Consider the following 16312-nt stretch of genomic DNA (forward strand, 5'->3'; position numbering starts at 1 on the left):
TTCCCCCTCCACCTCGCCCCCGCCACGCTGCCCCCAATTTGCGCATGCGTTCTAGGAATCCCGTACACTCACGGCGCACGCTGAGTATTGTCGGGGGCTATTCTCTCTCTCAGGAACATGGCGGCGAGTCAGGGAGGTGGTGGTTGCAGTGGGGGCGGCGGTTGTGGTGGAGGTGGAAGTAGCGGTGGCGGTGGAACCGCCGGAGGAGGTGGTGGAGCCGGAGGGGGAGGCGGCGGCGGGACCCTGGTGGTGCCCATCCCGGTACCGACTCTTTTCGGCCAGCCGTTCCCTAACGGGCCGCAGTGGAACCCGGGGAGCCTGCAGCCTCAACACACCGCGAGGAGCCTGGACCGGGCCCTGGAGGAGGCGGGCAACTCCGGCATCCTCAGTCTCAGTGGTAGGAAACTCCGAGACTTTCCCGGCAGCGGCTACGACTTGACCGACACCACCCAAGCAGGTGACAGGACGGGCACGGGGTGGTGAGGCGACGCTGGGCTGAGAACAAGGAGGTGGAGGGAGTGGGTGAGTGGGTGGCTGCGTGGCTGCGTTGTTGGACTCTGCTGGTCTGGGCTGGTGCGTGGGGGAAGCGAGACTGACGAAGTCGGAGCTGCCTGTTCTGAATGTGGGGGGCAGACAAGGGAATAGGGGAGTGGGGGAAGGAAGCGGATTGAAGGATGTGTGGAAAGCCGGTGGGCTGTGAGGGGTGAAAAGAGCATTATTGTTAAAGCGAGGTTGAGCAGTAAGGGGTGGGGAGGGAGGTAATGACACCTTCCTTAACGCACTTCTTCAACTCCCCTGAATGTTCCCATCTTTCCCGGAGGGGGGAAAAAGTGTGCATAAAATCAAAATCTTTGCATATTATATTCTTTAAAGGCATACGTGCCTGCAAGAATGGTATATCGCTTTTCATAGTACAGCAGCAATATTGCCACGATTTTTCTGTATTCTTATTTTGTGTGTTTTAATCATTTTAGAATATTCTTACCTTCTTGTCACGTATGCCTTGAAGACTGAGATTTTTCATTTTCCTGGTGTTGAGAAGGTAGTGGTGGTTAAATTAGTATTTGCTGCAGTCAAATTAAATCATCAATCATTTAGGTGTCTCCTTACACAGGGCAAGAATCCTTGTTTTGAGTTATGTTAGTGTTAATTTTTATAGCAGAAATAGCCAGAAATTTTAAGGGCATTTTTGAGAAACATAATTAACTCTCTTCTCTATGGAGTTGTGGGTTAATGGTTTATCATTTTGGATGAGAAATTGGCTATTGTAATGTTCTTCAAATACTCTCTGGGACTCGTTGTGGATAGCATTTTTTTGTTACGAACACATTCCCCTCTGACTTATAAACCAATGCTGATAATTTTAGGTGTGTTTTGGTGTTACGGAAGGGTTTTTTGCTTTTCATATCTTTAAATTTGCTATTCCTATGTCTATTTTCATCTGCTTTGCTGAAACAAATCATGGACAAAATTATTTCAATAGATTAACATAAGTTTGAAACAATATAGTAAGTAAATTCACCCATAATGAGAAGTTAATAAAAGGCTTCTTATTCTCAGAATAACACTATTTCAGTATATGCAATTGTGGGGACAGAACCCCAGAAAGCAGTTTCCAGGCTCTTGGTCTCACATAGAAAGGTGCTGGCTCAGGTAGTAAATGGTCATCAACTGTGATCAGATGGCCATCAGCTGTGGCTAGTTGGCCATCAGCTGTAACCAGTGAGCCATTGGCCACTAATATAACTGCTGTGGCTATGCTAGCAGAAAGAAATGGGGGCTAGCAAGAAGATGGTGGCTGGCAAGCGCGGACTGCTGTTAGGACAGCGGGTTGCAGATGATGTAGATCCTGCTTCTTGTGTCTCCAGTCCAGCCGCCAGCGAGAATATATTGGTTTGACTCCCCTATTTATGGCTTCGTGGGTGTTCCTGTTTGGCCTCACCATATCCTGCATTCTGGTGCGGGGAACGGGAGCAGAGACCCTGCAGGCCGTCCTGCATGACACATGGCGTAGTCGGCAGGATATGGTGTCGGCCAAAGCTCTCCGAAGGGCAGTGGAGCAGTTTGTGCGTATGAAAGCTCAGTCTGAGGAAGACCAGGAGGAGCAACTGCCGGAGAGCTCGATCCCCATGGAGGGGTGGAAAGATGTGGGTGGTTCCCCAACCAGCAGAAGCCGAAGAAAGCTAAGGTTGTTGCTGCCCTGTGGGCTGGGAAGTGCTTGCTGAGGCAGCCCGGATGCAGGACTTGTAGTCCCAGGAGGAAACGCTTGCTGAGTCCTCCTGTGTCCTCCATGGGAGATGAGGGTGAGGTCAAGGTCGTCCCTCACCCCCAGGACAGCCCTGGCAAGTGACTATGGACTATGGGGAATTGCCTTCCATCCCTAATTTAATGGACCACTTGACTGTTTGGGAACATACCACCATGTAGTGGAACTGGCGGATGTTTGCTTTTGTGTCTTGACTGGCCGCCATCAAGAATATGTAAGCACCTTGACTGTGAGCTGCTGTTGTTCCAGCACGGTACCCTGAGAGGCCCAGAGAGAGTGGCAGTGCCCTGAGAGCCCTGGCTGAGTCCAGGAAGTCTGGCTGAGCCCAGAGAGAGTGGCAGTGCCCTGAGAGCCCTGGCTGAGTCCAGGAAGTCTGGCTGTGCCCAGAGACAGTGGCAGTGCCCTGAGAGCCCTGGCTGTGTCCAGAGAGAGTGGCAGTGCCCTGAGAGGCCCTGGCTGTGCCCGGGGAAACAGGTGGTACCCTAAGAAGCCCAGGAAGTCTGGCTGTGCCCAGAAGTACTGGGGTGGTGCCCTGAGAAACCCTGGCTGTGCCCGGGGAGACAGGTGGTACCCTAAAAAGCCCAGGAAGTCTGGCTGTGCCCAGAAGTACTGGCGGTTCCCTGAGAAACCCTGGCTGTGCTCAGAGAGCCTGGCTGTGTCCAGGATATTGCATTCACCTCCAGACTCTTTGCACAGGGCCCAACGCGGAAGACGCTTGTCACGTAGATTGTGAGGCGAGACCCTGTAGGGGTGGACTGTGGGGACAGAACCCCAGAAAGCAGTTTCCAGGCTCTCGGCCTCACATAGAAATGTGCTGGCTCAGGTAGTAAATAGCCATCAACTGTGATCAGATGGCCATCAGCTGTGGCTAGTTGGCCATCAGCTGTAACCAGTGAGCCATTGGTCACTAATATAACTACTGTGGCTATGCTAGCAGAAAGAAATGGGGGCTAGCAAGAGCGGATTGCAGAGAGGCGGATTCCACCGGCTAGAATATAGTGATATGACTCCCCTACTTATGGCTCCGTGGGTGTTCCTTTTTGGCCTCACCATATCCTGTGTTCTTATGTGAGGAGCGGGACCAGAAACCCCGCAGGCCGCCCCGCACGACAGCAGTTTCTGGATTTTACATCAGGTATGTGTTTGGAGGAGGGTGGGGAGGAAGAAAACCTAAAATTGAAGCCTTCCACCCAACCATTCTTTTAGGAATTGTCCTAAGAACTATGAATGCATAATTGATCACTGATTTTGTGGTATTTGGAAAGCATGCTTGAGTATTTACTCCTTTACTCTGAACAGATTTCCTAAACAATACGTTTACATGTTCATGAATACATTGGCAAGATATTATACTACTTGGTATGTTCTTCAAAGGCTTCAAGAAAAATGGTTTCAGACTGCATCATTATTGGGATATATTGTTTTGCTTATTTTTTTTCATAACCTATAATGGATCTCCCTAGGACAAAGTTTAAGCATCCTACCTTGGCATTCAGGGCTTTCACTGTTTCTGGCTCAAATTTATCACCGCAACCTTACCTTCCCCAGAGCTCTTACATAGAACCCTCTGTTACAACTAGGTCTACTCCCTGTCTCTCAAATATATTTTCTGAATTTCTGCTTCATTTTTGTAGAAGGACATCCACATGCATCTGATTTCCTTCTTTTCTTGACCTGTTCAAGACCCAGCTTTTCCAAGAAGCTGTCTCCAAATCCTTTAGACGATAGCAGTCTTCTGTTTCTTTGAATTCCCATGGTACTTATTGCCTTTACTGCTTACTTGCTAGTGCTGGCTTTATTTTCTTTTTATGTTTATCTTACTGTTCCTGAGAAGATGGGTAGCTCCTTAAAGGCAGGGAATAAGTCATATACTCGGTCAGTCTTTTCATTATATGTTTATATTGTACTTGATAATATTTTTCATAAATATGAATATCATGTGGTTATAATCTTTCGCTTTTAAGCCTTCAGTTGGAGGCAAGCATTAACAGAACGCAGAACCATGTTTGTTCTTGGTAAAGCATTTGTTCATCATAAACTTTATCATGATCTACAGTAACACAGGAATTTTTGAGATAAGTCCACTTCATTTTACTTTTTTTTTCCCAGTTGAATGTATGTTCCTTGTGGGAACACTTCAAAATTTAAATGAGAAATCTGAGGGACTCATATGCCATTTTTGGACAAACTTCAGCCATGAACTGTTTAGGGGCAATGTTTTGGTATCTAAAGAGAATCGTATCCATTATGTATAAATGAAGGTAGGTACACTGGAATTGAAGAAAAATGGAGCATGTCTGAGATTATACATACATACAAAGACATACAAACATATACATACATATATACTTGTGCATTGCATATCCTTTGATGAAAATAGTTTCTTGTTCATGGTGTTATACTTAAAATGACTCTCAGTGCGATAATGTTTCAGATTAGACAACCATATAATGGTTTATTGGCTTGGGAAGAGACTGGAGGAAGGAAAAATAGGTAGGAAGCTATTTTATTAATCTAAGTGTGAGGTGGTGAGAATCTGGGTTAAAACAAAATTGGTAAGAAGGGGAAATTGATAAATTTCAAAGGAAGTGGGGAGGGCTTTTTGCATTATTTTGCTGCTCCTTACATATACATAAGATGAAATAGGCCAGTGGTTCTCCACTTTGGTTGCACATTAAAATCTCAAGGAAGTGTTTTTAAAAAACCTGTGCCTGGGCCCCACCCCGGACCAATTAAATCAGTCTCAGGGGCCAAGAGTCTTGTTTTGTTTTTTTTTAAAGTCTTCCCAGGTGTTTCTAATGAGGAGTCAGGGTTGAGAAACTAAAATAGCTCACTTTTAGGCACTCAAGGAATATTTATTGTTTGAGTGATTGAGAACATTGTTAAAAGTTTAGTGACTAACATAAAGCCATTTGTCAAGAGAGTCAAAAACCCAGACTAGGAGCTAAGTATTCAAGTTCTAGTTCAATATTCTTTCTAATAGACTTGTGTGAAGCAGAGACTCATTTTATTTTCCATCATATTATGTCGATAGTGAATAGAAACATACCAGGAAGCTATAGTTCCTTCAGTTCCCCTGTATTACTCTGGTTTACATATAATACTGTTTGATAAATCTGCATTAAGAAAATAATGCCTCCAAAACATGTAGCAGCAAAATCTTGTTTTCTCTACTATTAACAGACTTCCTGTGAGTTAAAATGGATAGTAGGTAGCAAATGGATAGATGGCAAAATTTATCTCTTTGGTGTCTTTTACCTCTTTTTGCATTTCTGGTGTCTGTTCTTCACCTGCACCGTCCCTCCTCCTGCTGCTGTCCTTGTTTCTTTTTTTCTCTTCAGCCTCACTGCCCCTTCCTTTGCTGGGATGGAGCTCACAGATAATTATGACAGTCTTTCCAAGAGATGAACATTTAAAAGGCAGAGTTTGCTAATTTACTTGAATCTCCAGTTGGTGGTTTGTGTTTGTGACATTTTTGAATAGATCTGCTTTTCAGATACTTTTTGATTAAAATCCTCACCCATATAAAGACATAAAAACAGAGATTAGAAAGTTGGTAAACCATTTCAGAAAAGTAGCTGACTCTTGCTGTAATGTCTTGCCTTTGATGGTCTGTAAATAAGCTTGGCAAGACAAAGGGAAATTGCCTAGATTTTTTTTTTTTTTTTTTTTTTTTAGTTTGTCTGGATACTGTGATAATTTGTTGACTTTAAGAAAGCTTGAAAAAAATTTTAATGACTACGCTAACAAATCCTGAAACTTCATATTTGACTGTGTCACCAGTGCTACGAATAAGTCTCAGCCTACTTGCAGCTGTGCCATCTGCTTCTTTTTTTTTAATATATTGGGGTGACAATAGTTAGTGAAATTACATAGATTTCAGGTGTACAATTCTGTATTACATCATTTATAAATCCCATTGTGTGTTCACCACCCAGAGTCAGTTCTCCTACCATCACCATATATTTGATCCCCCTTACCCACATCTCCTACCCCCCCATCCCCCTTACCCTCTGGAAACCACTAAACTGTTGTCTGTGTCTATGAGTTTTTGTTTCTCATTTGTTTGTCTTGTTCTTTTCTTGTTTTTGGTTTATATACCACATATCAGTGAAATCATAGGGTTCTCTGCTTTTTCTGTCTGACTTATTTCGCTTAGAATTATACTCTCAAGATCCATCCATGTTGTCACAAATGTTCCTATATCATCGTTTCTTACCGCTGAATAGTATTCCATTGTGTATACATACCACAACTTCTTTATCCATTCATCCATGGAAGGACATTTTGGTTGTTTCCATATTTTGGCCACCGTAAACAAAGCTACAATGAACATTGGAGCACACATGTCTTTATGGATAAATGTTTTCAGATTTTTTGAGTAGATACCCAGGAGAGGGATTCCTGGGTCATATGGTAATTCTGTTCTTATTTTTTTGAGGAACCTCCACACTACCTTCCATAATGGCTGCACCAGTCTGCATTCCCACCAACAGTGTATGAGTGTTCCTTTTTCTCTGCAGACTCTCCAACACTTGTTACTATTTGTCTTGTTGATGATAACCATTCTGACTGGGGTGAGGTAATATCTCATTGTGGTTTTTATTTGCATTTCTCTGATGATTGGTGATGTTGAGCATTTTTTCATATGTCTATTTGCCATTTGTGTGTCCTCTTTGGAGAAATGTCTCTTCAGGTCCTCTGCCCATTTTTCAATTGGGTTGTTTGTTTTTTTGTTGTTGAGTTTCATGAGTTCCTTGTATATTTTGGATATTAGCCCCTTATTGGAGGCACTGTTTGCAAAAATGTTCTCCCATTCAGTCGGTTGCCTCTTTTATTTTGTCGATGGTTTCTTTTGCTGTGCAGAAACTTTTAAGTTTCGTATAGTCCCATTTGTTTATTTTAGCTTTTACTTCCATTGCCTTTGGAGTCAAATTCATAAAATGCTCTTTGAACCCAACGTCCATAAGTTTAGTACCTATGTTTTCTTCTATGCAGTTTATTGTGTCAGGTCTATGTTTAAGTCTTTGATCCATTTTGAATTAATTTTGGTACATGATGACAGATAGCAGTTCAGTTTCATTCTTTTGCACGCGGCTATCCAATTCTGCCAGCACCATTTGTTGAAGAGGCTGTCTTTCCTCCATTGTATGTTTTTAGCTTCTTTGTCAAAAATTATCTGTCCATATTTATATGTTTTTTTTTCTGGGTTTTCAATTCTATTCCATTGTTCTGTGTGTCTGTTTTTCTGCCAATACCGTGCTGTTTTGATTATTGTAGCCCTGTAGTACAAGCTAAAGTCAGGGAGTGCAGTACCTCCAGTATTGTTCTTTTTTCTTAAGATTCCTTTGGCTATTCGGGGTCTTTTGTGGTTCCAAACAAATCTGATGATTTTTGTTCTATTTCTTTTTAAAAATGCCATTGGGATTTAGATGGGGATTGCATTAAATCTGTACATTGCTTTGGGTAATATGGCCATTTTAACTATGTTGATTCTTCCAATCCATGAGCACAAAATACCTTTCCATTTCTTTGTATCTTGTTCAGTTTCTTTCAAAAATGTCTTATAGTTTTCAGCGTATAGGTCCTTCACATCCTTCGTTAAGTTTATTGCCATCTGCTTCTTCATACCTTTTTATGTTGATAAACAATAGGTCTGTGAAACAGATTTAGGAATTCTTACATGTATCAGATTTTGCTGTGTCCTGGTTAATCACATGTTTTCCTATAAACCAGGAGTGAACTCTAGTGTTTCCTACATGTGCTGGTTCACCTCTTCAACTGTGGGGCATGGTGCATTCATTGTATCAGGTGGTAAAATGGAGCCAGATAAACTTTGCTGCATCAGATATGTTTTTAAAAATTGACCTTGTTTTTTTTAGAGCAGTTTTAGGTTTACTGCAAAATTTAGCAGAAAGTACAGAGAGTTCTCATATATTTCCTTTTTCTACACATATATACCCTCCCCCATTATTTACATCACCCACCACAGTGGTACATTTGTTACAACTTATGAACCTATATGGACACATCATGATCACCCAAAACTTTTGGTTTACATTATGGCTCACTCTTGGTGTACATTATATGGGTTTGAACAATACATGACAACACGTATTTACCATTAAGTGTTAATATGAAATAGTTTTACTGCCGACAAAAATCCTCCATGCTCCTCCTGTTGATTCTTTTTCTCCCTTGGCCCCCAATCCCGGCAATCACTCATCTTGTTATTGTTGCAGCATCTGATTTCTTTACATAGGTGAAGAGTCTCTCAGTGCATTCAGTGGAATGAGTTTGTGACTGTGATTTTGTGCCCTGATTCAAGTATCTGCCTTCCTTTATGTGATAAATGTCTTTTTGAAAAATCGAATGTGAAGCATATTTTTGACAGTTGACTCATATATTTTTTTTAATTGATTTTATTAGGGTGAAAATTGTTAGTAAATTTACATAGATTTCAGGTGTACAATTCTGTATTACATCGTTTATAAATCCCATTGTGTGTTCACCACCCAGAGTCAGTTCTCCTTCCATCACCATATATTTGATCCCCTTTACCCTCATCACCCACCCCCCACCCCTTTACCCTCTGGTAACCACTAAATTATTGTCTGTGTCTATGAGTTTTTGTTTCTCATTTGTTTGTCGTGTTCTTTTTGGTTTATATACCACATATCAGTGAAATCATAGGGTTCTTTGCTTTTTCTGTCTGACTTATTTCACTTAGCATTATTCTCTCGAGATGCATCCATGTTGTCACAAATGTTCCTATATCATCTTTCCTTAACGCCAAATAGTATTCCGTTGTGTATATGTACCACAACTTCTTTATCCATTCATCTATTGAAGGACATTTTGGTTGTTTCCATGTCTTGGCCACCGTAAACAAAGCTGCAATGAACATTGGCGTACACGTGTCTCTATAGAGAAATGCTTTTATATTTTTGGGGTAGATACCCAGGAGAGCGATTGCTGGGTCATATGGTAATTCTATTCGTAATTTCTTGAGGAACCTCCATACTGCCTTCCATAGAGGCTGCACCAGTCTGCATTCCCACCAACAGTGTATGAGAGTTCCTTTTTCTCCACAGCCTCTCCAACACTTGTTACTATTTGTTTTGTTGATGAAAGCCATTCTGACTGGGGTGAGGTGATATCTCATTCTGGTTTTCATTTGCATTTCTCTGATGATTAGCGATGTCGAGCATTTTTTCATATGTCTATTTGCCATTTGTATATCCTCTTTGGAGAAATGTCTCTTCAGGTCCTCTGTCCATTTTTCAATTGGGTTGTTTGTTTTTTTGTTGTTGAGTTTCATGAGTTCCTTGTATATTTTGGATATTAGCCCCTTATCAGAGGAACTGTTTGCGAAAATCTTCTCCCATTCAGTTGGTTGCCTCATTATTTTGTCAATAGTTTCTTTTGCTGTGCAGAAGCTTTTCAGTTTCATATAATCCCATTTGTTTATTTTAGTTTTTACTTCCATTGCCTTTGGAGTCAAATTCATAAAATGCTCTTTGAACCCAAGGTCCATAAGTTTAGTACCTATGTTTTCTTCAATGCAGTTTATTGTGTACGGTCTTATGCTTAAGTCTTTGATCCATTTTGAATTAATTTTGGTACATGGTGACAGATAGCAGTCCAGTTTCATTCTTTTGCACGTAGCTATCCAATTCTGCCAGCACCATTTATTGAAGAGGCTGTCTTTCCTCCATTGTATGTTTTTAGCTTCTTTGTCAAAAATTATCTGTCCATATTTATGTGGTTTTATTTCTGGGTTCTCAATTCTATTCCATTGGTCTATGTGTCTGTTTTTCCGCCAATACCAAGCTGTTTTGATTATTGTAGCCCTGTAGTACAAGGAAAAATCAGGGAGTGTGATACCTCCAGTATTGTTCTTTTTTTTTAATATTGCTTTGGCTATTCGGGGTCTTTTGTGGTTCCAAACAAAGCTGATGATTTTTTGTTCTATTTCTTTAAAAAATGCCATTGGGATTTTAATGGGGATTGCATTAAATCTGTTTATGGCTTTGGGTAATATGGCCATTTTAACTATGTTGCTTCTTCCAATCCATGAGCACGGAATGTCTTTCCATTTCTTTGTGTCTTCTTCAATTTCTTTCAAAAATGTCTTATAGTTTTCAGCATATAAATCCTTCACATCCTTGGTTAAGTTTATTCCTAGGTATTTTATTCTTTTTGCTGCATTTGCAAAAGGAATTGTTTTTTCTATCTCTTTTTCTGAGATTTCATTGTTGGTATATAGGAAAGGAATGGACTTTGTACGTTGATTTTGTAGCCAGCAACTTTACTGTATTCATTGATTGTTTCTAATAGCTTTTTGGTGGAGTCTTTAGGGTTTTCTATATATAGCATCATGTCATCTGCAAAGAGTGACAATTTAACTTCTTCATTCCCAATTTGGATGCCTTTTATTTCTTTCTCTTGCCTGATAGCTCTGGCGAGGACTTCCAACACTATGTTGAAAAGCAGAGGTGATAGGGGACAACCTTGTCGTGTTCCTGAATGTAGAGCAAAGGGCTTCAGCTTTTCACCATTAATTATGAGATTAGCTGAGGGTTTGTCGTATATGGCCTTTATTATGTTGAGGTATTTTCCTTCTATACCAATTTTAGTAAGTGTTTTAATCATAAATGGATGTTGTATCTTATCAAATGCTTTTTCTGCATGAATTGATAGAATCATATGATTTTTGTCCTTTATTTTGTTTATGTGATGTATCACATTGATGGATTTGCGAATGTTGAACCATCCTTGTGCCCTGGGATGAACCCCACTTGGTCGTGTTGAATAATCTTTTTAATGCATTGTTGTATTCGATTTGCTAGAATTTTGTTTAGGATTTTAGCATCTGTATTCATCAGAGATATAGGTCTGTAGTTTTCTTTTTTTGTGTTGTCCTTACCAGGTTTTGGTATCAGGGTAATGTTGGCCTCATAAAATGAGTTAGGGAGTACTGACTCTTCTTCAATTTTTTGGAAGAGTTTGAGCAGGATTGGTATTAGATCCTCTTTGAAGGTTTGGTAGAATTCACTGGTGAAGCCATCTGGTCCAGGACTTTTGATTTTGGGAAGGTTTTTGATGACTGATTCAATTTCGTTACTGGTGATCGGCCTGTTAAGATTTTCCAGTACTTCATGATTCAGCCTTGGAAGGCTATATGTTTCTAAGAACTTGTCCATTTCTTCTAAGTTATTAAATTTGGTGGCATATAGTCCTTCATAGTATTCTTGGATAATCCTTTGTATTTCTGTGGTGTCCGTGATAACTTCCCCTTTTTCATTTCTGATTTTGTTAATTAGTGTGTTCTCTCTTTTTATCTTAGTGAGTCTAGCCAAGGGTTTGTCGATTTTGTTAATCTTTTCAAAGAACCAGCTTTTTGTCACATTAATTTTTTCTATTGTCTTTTTGTTCTCTATTTCATTTAGTGCTGCTCTGATTTTTGTTATTTCCTTTCTTCTGCTGACCTTGGGTTTCGCTTGTTCTTCTTTTTCTAGTTTTTTAAGGTGTAACATGAGGTTATTTTTTTGGGATTTTTCTTGGTTGTTGAGATAGGCCTGTAATGATATAAATTTCCCTCTTAAAACTGCTTTCGTGGCATCCCAAAAATTTTGGTAGGATGTATTTTCATTGTCATTTGTTTCCATGTATCTTTTTTTTTTTTTTGTATCTTTTGAGCTCTCCTCTAATTTCTTCCTTGACCCAGTCGTTCTTTAAAAGTATGTTGTTTAATCTCCATGTATTTGTGTTTTTTTCCTGCTTTCTTTTTGCAGTTGATATCCAATTTCAAAGCTTTGTGATCAGAGAATATGCTTGGTATGATTTCAATCTTCTTAAATTTGCTGAGGCTGATTTTGTGTCCCAATATATGGTCTATCCTTGAGAATGTTCCATGAACACTAGAAAAGAATGTATAGTCTGATGTTTTAGGATGAAGTGCTCTATATATGTCAATGATGTCCATTTCACCTAATGTGTCATTTAGGGCTGCGATTTCGTTATTTGTCTTCTGTTTGGATGATCTATCCATAGCTGTCAATGATGTATTTAAGTCCCCTAGTATAATCGTGTTTTGGTCAATTTCTCCCTTTAGTTCTGTTAGTAGTTGCTTGGTATATTTCGGTGCTCCCTGATTGGGGGCATAAATATTGATGACTGTTATGTCTTCTTGTTGTTTAGTCCCCTTTACCATTATGAAATGTCCATCTTTGTCTCTTGTTATCTTTTTCACCCTGAAGTCTGTTTCATCGGAAATCATTATGGCTACACCTGATTTTCTCTGGGTACCATTTGCTTGGAGTGTCAATTTCCACCGTTTCACTTTGAGTCTATGCTTGTCCTTGTAGCTGAGATGTGTCTCTTGTAGGCAGCATATGGTTGGGTTTAGTTTTTTGATCCAATCTGCTACTCTGTGTCTCTTTATTGGTGAGTTCAGTCCATTTACATTTAGGGTGATTATTGATATGTGAGGATTTCTTGTCATTCTGTCTTTAGTTTTCTGGTAAGGCTGTGTCTCCATTGTTTCTTTGCCTTTTTGTTGTTGTCTGTTATTTCTGTGTGGTGGTATTCTATGATGCTTCCCTCTGTTTCTTCTTTTATTACAGTATATATTTCAGATTTGGATGTTTTTTGTGTGATTACCCTTGAGTTTATGTAAAAGAAAGTTTGATATTTAGAGTATTCCAGTTTCTTCAGTACGTTTACTTTCTCTATTCCCATATTCCAGTTCAGGCCTTTACGCTCCCCCTTTTTATGTTTCGGTTGCCACAAGTTGTCCCTGTTGATGGTGGTCTAATAGCCTCCTTTAGTATTTCTTGTAGTGCAGGTCGTGTATTAGAAAATTCCCTCAGCTTCTGGATGTCTGGAAAGGTCTTTATTCCTCCTTCATAACTAAAGGAGATCTTTGCTGGATATATTATTCTTGGCTCATGATTTCTCTCTTTCAATAGTTTGAATATTTTGTTCCATTCCCTCCTAGCTTGTAGAGTTTCTGCTGAAAAATCTGATGATAATCTAATGGGCTTTCCTTTGTAAGTTACCGTCTTCTTTTCCCTGGCTGCCTTGCGGATTCTTTCTTTGTCATTGATTTTAGACAGCTTCAATACAATGTGCCTTGGTGAAGGCCTGTTGGGATTGAGGTAATTAGGTGTTCTATTTGCTTCTTGGATTCGAGGATCCAGTTCTGTCCACAAGTTTGGGAAGTTCTCATCGACGATTTGTTTGAATATATTCTCTGTTCCCTTCCCTCTTTCTTCTCCTTCTGGTATGCCCATTATTCTTGTATTGTTCTTTCTGATGGAGTCAGAAAGTTCTTGTAGAGTTCTTTCATTTCTTTAAGTCTCAAGTCTCTTTCTTCTTCCCTCTGTGTAAATTCCAGGTTCCTATCTTTGATGTCACTGATTCTTTCCTCTATCTGGTCAACTCTACTACCTAAACTGGATATTTTATTGTTAATTTCTTCTATTGAGTTCTTAATCTCCAGAAATTCTGTTTGGTTCTTTTTCAAAATTTCAGTCTCTTTTGTAAAATGCTCATGGTGTTCTTTGGTTGTGTTTCTGAGTTCATTAAACTGCCTTTCCGTGTTTTCTTGCATCTTGTTCAGTTTTATCAGAATTGCAATCTTGAATTCTCTGTCATTTAAATCACATATTTCTATATCTCTAAGGTTGTTTTCTGGAGACTTTTCACTTTCTTCCTGAGCAAACTTGTTGCCTTGGTTATTCATGGCAATCACTGATTTACTATTTTTCTTCCTAGACATCTATAGGAGTGGCTTCTTCAACAGGTTGATAGGTATGTGAAGAGCTTTTGAAGTTCCAAAGCTCTTTCTGCACCAGATTGAGAGCCCGTATTTTTCATCAGTTCTGTTTACTCCTGCAGGGATCCGCCCAGATAGGTGGGGCCAGGGGCGGGGTTAGTTGTGAGAGGTGGTCCAGAGCAATGGCGGCGTCCACCAGCACAGCCAGTCCTGCTTCCACAGCTCCCTCCCCTTTTCCGGAACTAGTTGAGCTGCGAATCTGTGTCTGTGGTCCACAGTTTTCAGAGCAGCAATTATTCTGTCCTTTGATCTTACACTGCTACTTTATCGCCTCTAATACCGGGCAGGTGGGGGCGGGGCGAGCTCTGGGAGAGTAGGGAGGGGTGCGGCTAGTCTCTGTGGCTAAGGTTTCCGTTCTCTGCTTGGCAGTGAGGGCTTAAACCACCGATTTCAGCCCTCTTCCCTCAGTCTTTGCTGCCGTGAGCCTTGGGTTCAGCCGTGTTTTATGCTGCCTTCTCAGCCCTGTGGGCCGTAAGCAGAGTTCTAGCAGTCCGATTCCTTCCTTCTCCCGCAGCTCGGAAGTTCCTGGATGCAGTGAGTATGGAGCACTGAGCTAGGTCTGCGTCCTGCCCCTGCGCGTCTCGGTCTCTGCACTTCTCCTCTCCCACCTCCCCGGCTCGCGCGATTCACCCACCTGGAGGTGAATTCAGTAGTGGGCCTCTTCACCTTGCCTGTCTGCTATGCAGGACGTCCTTTGTGGGGTTATTGTTGTCCGATTCGTTGTATATTCCAGGGGAGCGCTACAGACGCTCACCTCACGCCTCCATTTTTTCCCCTCTCAGGCATATCATTTTCAAAGTCTGTCCCATTAGCCCACACTAATGGATGCTTAAACTGTGTCATGCCCACCCTCTTTCTACAGAGGCTATTTATCATCGTGTCTTATAAGGGGAAATTTTTTAGTTTTCTCTTTTTCTCTACACTTTGCGTATATTTAGATACTTCTTGAAGCATTGTTAATACTCTTAATCAGTTCTTTTTTTTAAATTCAACAAGTGAATATTTGCTATCTATACCTAGTGTGCTATTAAATATTAGGTTGGTGCAAAAATAATTGCGTCTTTTGCTTTTATTTTTAACCTTTTAAACTACAACTACTTGTTTTTTTTTTTTTTGCAAGGAATTAAAATATTTTATTGATAATGTGCACTTGTCATGGATTCTTATTCTGAGTATAACGACCAGGGACGTTTAATAAATTTAAACAGAAACATATATTGTCTATTTAATAGATGATTTGACATATTTCATTCTATAAACTTTTCAATTTGTATTAGTAACATACGCATAGCTAGAAAAAGAAATGAAATAGCCTTAAAATCAAATAGCCTTAAAATAGCCTTAAAATGACTAAATAATATTCTTAGGTCACACACCCTCCTTACTTCCCAGCTCAGCTTCTTAGGGGCAACTGCTTATACTTTTTTATTTGCTTCTTTTGGTAGTTATTCCCAAATATACAAATAATATGCTATTTGGCTGCTTCTTGATCTATTAGTTTTAGACATCATCTATTAACCAACTTCCTTATAATTATGTCAGATGAGGTTGTGGTTCTTTTAAAAAGACAGGCACACCTCTTCTACTACTATCCTTCCCAAACAATCATATCATAGCTTTTAAATTAAATTGATAATGCATATTTACTAGGAGGTTAAGAAGAATATTTTTACACATTTATTTTCTTATACAGTTTTTTTCTTGAGTCTATTGTTTACCGCTGCGCTGCATGTTTTCCCATTTTTATATGTTGATTTTTTTCAAGTGAGGCATTATATAAGGTTATTTCAAGTCCCTATTTTTTGGTTAGCAATGCCCTTTTCCTCCTGGTCTAAATTGGACCTCTTATGCACTTGGCTTGCTGCACAGCTGTGTTCTTGGGACTTCACTTTTTGGATTTGCTTTTTCTTCTATTCTCTCTTTCTTAGTTTATGTCCTTATTTTGTTGGACACATCCTCCAATAACTTCCTAAGAAGGAGCATGCATGAGATTAAGTTTTGAGTCTTTGCATGACGGCATTTAGTAAAAAAAAATTCCACGTGAGTGGCTGAGTATCGAGTTTTAAGATAAAAATAATTTTTTTTAGATGTTTATCATTTATATCCCTCACACTGTGTGGACCCCCTTCCCCCATCCACTACCCCTCTGACATCGCACCGAGCCATTACATTCCCACTGGTTCTATTCCTAATGCTGTACTCCG

General features: G+C 40.1%; 1 protein-coding gene across 7 annotated transcripts in view; it reads left to right on the forward strand.

Annotated features, from left to right (window-relative positions):
- Positions 1-102: 102 nt before the first annotated feature.
- LRCH2 (leucine rich repeats and calponin homology domain containing 2) overlaps positions 103-16312 on the forward strand; it is a 188345-nt gene continuing 172135 nt past the window's right edge. For all 7 annotated transcript variants that reach the window (XR_013992931.1, XR_013992932.1, XR_013992933.1 and 4 more), the window contains exon 1: positions 103-457. Coding sequence is in view for 4 of the 7 variants with exons in the window: in XM_081042437.1 (XP_080898563.1) it covers positions 118-457 (340 nt within the window). In the remaining 3 variants the exon portion in view is untranslated. The remainder of the gene's footprint in view (positions 458-16312) is intronic.

The sequence above is a fragment of the Rhinolophus hipposideros genome (genome assembly GCF_964194185.1).
Source record: "Rhinolophus hipposideros genome assembly, chromosome: X".
In the NCBI taxonomy this organism is placed as follows: Eukaryota; Metazoa; Chordata; class Mammalia; order Chiroptera; family Rhinolophidae; genus Rhinolophus; species Rhinolophus hipposideros.